We start from the raw sequence: 4,687 nt of genomic DNA, 5'->3' as shown, positions 1-4,687 counted from the left end.
TGATAGTTTCTAATTAAATTGCATTTATTTCACATGCATTGATGAAGAAAAATTTTTTTTTGATATCTCCAACAGATTGCAACTTCATGAAGATCCTTAAGTATATTAAAGGTATCAAATGCTTCAGGTTAACATGGCTGCAATTAAGGGATCCTTACCCCTTTGTATGTGGATGAATATTTATATTTGCTAAATTTTCATTTAAATTTTTTTATAATGACAATCTAATAAAAAATATATATATTATAAGTATTGAATTTGAATTATATACTTATTAAATTTTATCTCATAAAAATAAATATATAAATTAATTAAATAAAATTTTGAATTCGAAATTCTCATATTTACTATAAAGAATTATTGTTCCATCTAATCTCTATAATATTGAAAAATGTCTATTGTAGTACCTATATTAAAAAAAATGTTGAGTATGTACTCAAGTTTTCATTTTTTTTACTAATATGTCTTATTGATTAACACCATTAAAAAAATTTGATAGATATTTTTATAATTTCTTTTTTGTTAACAAAAATAAATAAGAAAAAGTAAATAATAAGAAAAATTAACCAAACAAAGCCTTCTTATTAAAAACTCGACTATCGGATATTCATCCGCCAAAAAACCCTGAGCCTTTCTTGTAGGAACTCGAAGTAGCCCACCTGATTCTGTTTGGGCCAAGAAGCCCAAAAAATTGTACGAAATTCATATTCTCTACCAACGGCCGAAAAGGAGAATGCTTTGCTTTTCACGTCTTTCAGCTCTTCCTTCACAACCCAAGAATTCTCCAAGATGGAGTACCAAAAATTCCTCTCAATTCCAATCTTTGCTGTGTTTTTCTTGATGGGTTTTGTTTATTATATCACATTCTTCATTTTCACTGAAGATTGGCTTGGTCTGCAGAGCTCAGCTGGGTCTTTAAATATTATTATCTTCACTTTCCTGGCTTCTCTTTGTCTCTTCTCTTTCATTGTTGGTGTTCTTACTGACCCAGGTCATGTTCCTTCTTCTTATCTCCCCGATGTTGAAGATTGTTCTTCTGTATCAGATCAAGAACCCAACAAAAATGTAAGTTTTTTTTTCCTTAATTTATCCATCAAATCAATAGATTCAGAAAAAGTTGAATTTTTTGTCAATTTGAGTTTTAATAGTAGATTATGGTGGATTTACTAGGACCAGTTTATTTGTGGAATTTTTTTTTCTTTTTTGTCTCCATTTTACGGTAGATGTGATTAATGAAATAAGGTAAATGATCAGGAGAAAAGATTGCTAATTTGAACCTAGACCTTTAGCCAACTCAGGCCTGCTGGGTACGTGGCTGCATGAATCAACTAGGTTATGCCTCTATTTTTATTTTTTTAAACTAAAAATTTGCATATAATTTATAATAGCTGTTCAGTTTCGTGAAATTGTGGAAAAGAAGGATTTTCAAGTAGAGTTATGTATCTTATTTATTGATTGGATCTAGACTGGCCCTTAACTTGGCAGCCCGATAGAATTCAACATCTCCCAATTTTTATAGGCAGAATCTTCAAGTGAGATCAGGCATGCTATTTATATTTTCCCTAATTATGGAAGTTAATGAGAGAAGGACTAGGAGAATTTGTTGTTTAGAATTCAGATATGCAAAGTTTATACCTTCATTATGTATTCTGACTTCATGATGAATGATATAGGGTGTACAATCAAAATATTGTGACAAATGTGCTGCATATAAACCTCCCAGGGCTCATCACTGCCGGGTTTGCAGAAGATGCATACTAAGGATGGTAGGATATATATATATATATATATATATATATATATCTTTTAGCAATTTTCATTTGAGGAAAGTTTTTATTTTAACATGAGGTTTTCAGATTTATGGTTTCTAATGCTCTAAATTGGGTGCAGGACCATCATTGCCTTTGGATAAATAATTGTGTTGGTTACTGGAACTATAAAGCTTTCTTCAATCTTATACTTTATGCAACCATGGGTAGTATCCACTCCACAGTATGCATCATTTGCTCCTTCTCTTGTTTTAACATTACAAAGTTGCCCCAGTTGTAATATGAAACTTGTCGTGCTTAGGTAATCGTAATAAGCTGTTCCTGTCAGAAAGACTGGAATTACAGTGGAACAACTCCCCTCAAAATTTTTTATGTAAGTTGCAGTTAATAATATGTAGTTAATTAGATGCATCTGCAATTTTATTGTTGTTACAGCAATAAGAGCATAAGTTAAGCTAGAATTCTATTGAAGTGCCTGTCTCCTGTTTCTAAACTTGTTCAGAAGGTAGCTGTGAATTATCATGTCTGCAGTAAGCTGTTTCTGGCTAGCAGAATTGTTGTATATTCTGTGATTTCGGTTATGCAACAGAGTCTAGTAAATACAAAATGTAGTTGGCTACAGCCTTTTACCTTTTCACTTTTTGACATTGCATAAATTCTGGTTAAGGACCTGCAAACTATGTTGATCCTATTTTTTTCTTTTAAGCCATCCATGCCCTCTTATATCAAAATGTACACTGTCTGGCTTATTTTTTGTTTAACTTCAACAAATTTCTTATATTTAACCGACATCTGCACACTTCTTTTCTATTAGGGAACTTGGTAAAGTATTGAGTGAGAGGCATAGTTTTTAGGGTACACTTGATTTTTCTCATATCAAACATGGAAGATTAAAAGCAACCTAATCTGGCCCAAGCCTTGACATTCTATGGTGTAATGTCCAAAAAAAGCTAGATAGCCTTTCTTAGTTGGATTTTTTTTTTTTTTTTAATTCCTGGCTTGAGTTCGAGTTTAACCATACTAAGTTAAATTAAAATTTCAGTTTCTGTAGTGACTTGTGGGTTTCTTTTCTATTAGTGTTTGACCTGCTTTAATCTGTAAAGCTTTATGCCATAAAGTCCTGGCTGCATTATGTTGTAAAGCTTTATGTTATTAACCACCCCCCCCACCCCCCAATTCTCCCTTTCCAATCCAGCTGTTTGAGAGGGTAGAAGCTATTAATAAAATCTCAGGGTATATTATATGTTTTGTAGCTTGCTTGTGGAGTAATGATGCTTGCATTATCCGCAACACTTGGGACTCTGTTAGGTTGGCATATCTACCTTATAACTCGCAATATGACAACCATAGAGGTACATTGACTTTAACAGTTGGTGATGCATGGCTTGAATTACTCCTGCATAATTGTTTAAGCCACCTTGGAATTATCCTTTTGCCAGTATTATGAAGGAATTCGAGCCGCATGGTTGGCTAATAAATCTGGGCTGAGCTATCGTCATCCATTTGATCTTAGTGTTTACAAAAACATTACCTTGGTACTTCTCCCCCCCCCCCCCCCCTCTCTCTCATGTCCGTGTGTTGTTTCTCTTGTTTTCTTTCTCAATATATCATACCTGTAAGCTATTAGCATGACTTATCAAACTCTTAATCAGGTATTGGGTCCCAACATTCTGAGATGGTTATGGCCGACATCAATTAGCCATCTAAAAGACGGAGTTAGCTTCCCTACTTCACGTGACAGTAGTTCATAGATATTTTCCACTTCCACCCAGGTCAGTCGCAGAATTTGTTGCATTCCATACTTGTTTATTACATGATGAAGATTTTTCTTACTGTTCATTTTATCACATTGTTTCCGTGGGACAAAGGATAGCTTCAATGAGTTGTTGGCCTAACTAGGTGAAGTTCTCAACCATAGATGTACATAGTGCCATGTATGCTTTGCCTAGCCAGATAATACTCGCTTGTACTTAGTTCTTTTTTTTTTTAAATCATTTTCCCCTCCCCTTTCTGCAGGAATTTTGTACATCAAATTGTCACATAATAATACCTAGGCAGTTAATATAGGTTACAAGTTGAATGTAATTTGTGTAATAAACATCAAATGTATTAAATGTTTTAACTTCGTTGGCATATTTCAGCTCATTTCATTCGGAACTGGGAACTTGGCTTAATTATGTAACCACATTTAAGAGATAATATCTAATAAGTTTGAAGTTTAAATCTTAGTATGACTTTTTTTTTTATTATTATCAAAACTTCAGTCTCCCTTTAAAAAGAAAAGTTTATTCCACTTTTACACTCGTTGGAAAAACTGGTAGTAGTAGTATTTCCTTTCAGGCACATGAGAAAGCTTGAGGGTGGAGTGCACTTCTATGCTATAATTCTGAAGAAAAGAAGAGACCATAATGTGAAGAAGAAACAAGTAAAATGATTTAGCGTTAGACAAGAAATTCATTGTTCCTTTTTTTTTTTTATTTAATAGACCAATCACTTTTTGAGAAACAAGCCTTCTTCTGCTACTTTTTTTTGTTTTATTAATTAGTTTTATACCTTCATAATCATTATTCACATGTCGAAATCATGTTATAGATTTAGTCTTCATAAACGTGATGATGATGATGTTCAATATATTGAAAATTAATCAATTACAAATGGTAAATGTTGATGGTAATCATTCATAAAGATTGTGGATTTGATATTAATGTCAATGATTTAGATGCTTTTAAATTAAAAAAAATAGAATTCGGATGTTGCAATTAAAATTTTTCATATAACAAATCATGGTGAATTAGACGTAGATTCACACGAGCAAAAGCTAAGGATATTTTGATAAGGAATATTCATCCTAGGATGAATATAATTGCATCAAGATTCCAATTGAAAAAACTTATCGGAATCTATCAAATTGCAGATAC

The 4,687-nt window shown here is 32.5% G+C and overlaps 1 protein-coding gene across 7 annotated transcripts; it reads left to right on the top strand.

The window, feature by feature from the left end:
• The first annotated feature begins 711 nt into the window (after positions 1 to 711).
• LOC111310335 (DHHC-type zinc finger family protein) lies at positions 712 to 4,443 on the top strand. 7 transcript variants are annotated; one of them, XR_002692544.2, is made up of 9 exons: positions 720 to 1,065; positions 1,674 to 1,766; positions 1,891 to 1,992; positions 2,071 to 2,142; positions 3,023 to 3,121; positions 3,209 to 3,304; positions 3,422 to 3,541; positions 3,638 to 3,668; positions 3,786 to 3,902. XR_002692544.2 is itself a non-coding variant. In XM_022909685.2 (9 exons), exons 1-7 carry the CDS (start codon positions 790 to 792, stop codon positions 3,518 to 3,520), a joined length of 837 nt encoding a protein of 278 aa, XP_022765420.1. In that variant the 5' UTR covers positions 720 to 789; the 3' UTR covers positions 3,521 to 3,541; positions 3,643 to 3,668; positions 3,786 to 3,902. The 7 variants fall into 7 exon arrangements, 5 of the variants coding, with proteins under 5 accessions (XP_022765420.1, XP_022765421.1, XP_022765419.1 ...); XM_022909685.2 differs by having other exon boundaries at positions 3,643 to 3,668; XM_022909686.2 differs by lacking the exons at positions 3,638 to 3,668; positions 3,786 to 3,902 and adding an exon at positions 4,110 to 4,443.
• The last annotated feature ends 244 nt before the right edge of the window (positions 4,444 to 4,687 follow it).

This window comes from Durio zibethinus, chromosome 19, assembly GCF_047325235.1.
Source record: "Durio zibethinus cultivar Kanyao isolate XHJ-2024 chromosome 19, ASM4732523v1, whole genome shotgun sequence".
Taxonomy (NCBI): domain Eukaryota; kingdom Viridiplantae; phylum Streptophyta; class Magnoliopsida; order Malvales; family Malvaceae; genus Durio; species Durio zibethinus.
The sequence above is the reverse complement of the archived record's forward strand: the minus strand, read 5'-3'. Positions and strand labels throughout refer to the sequence as shown.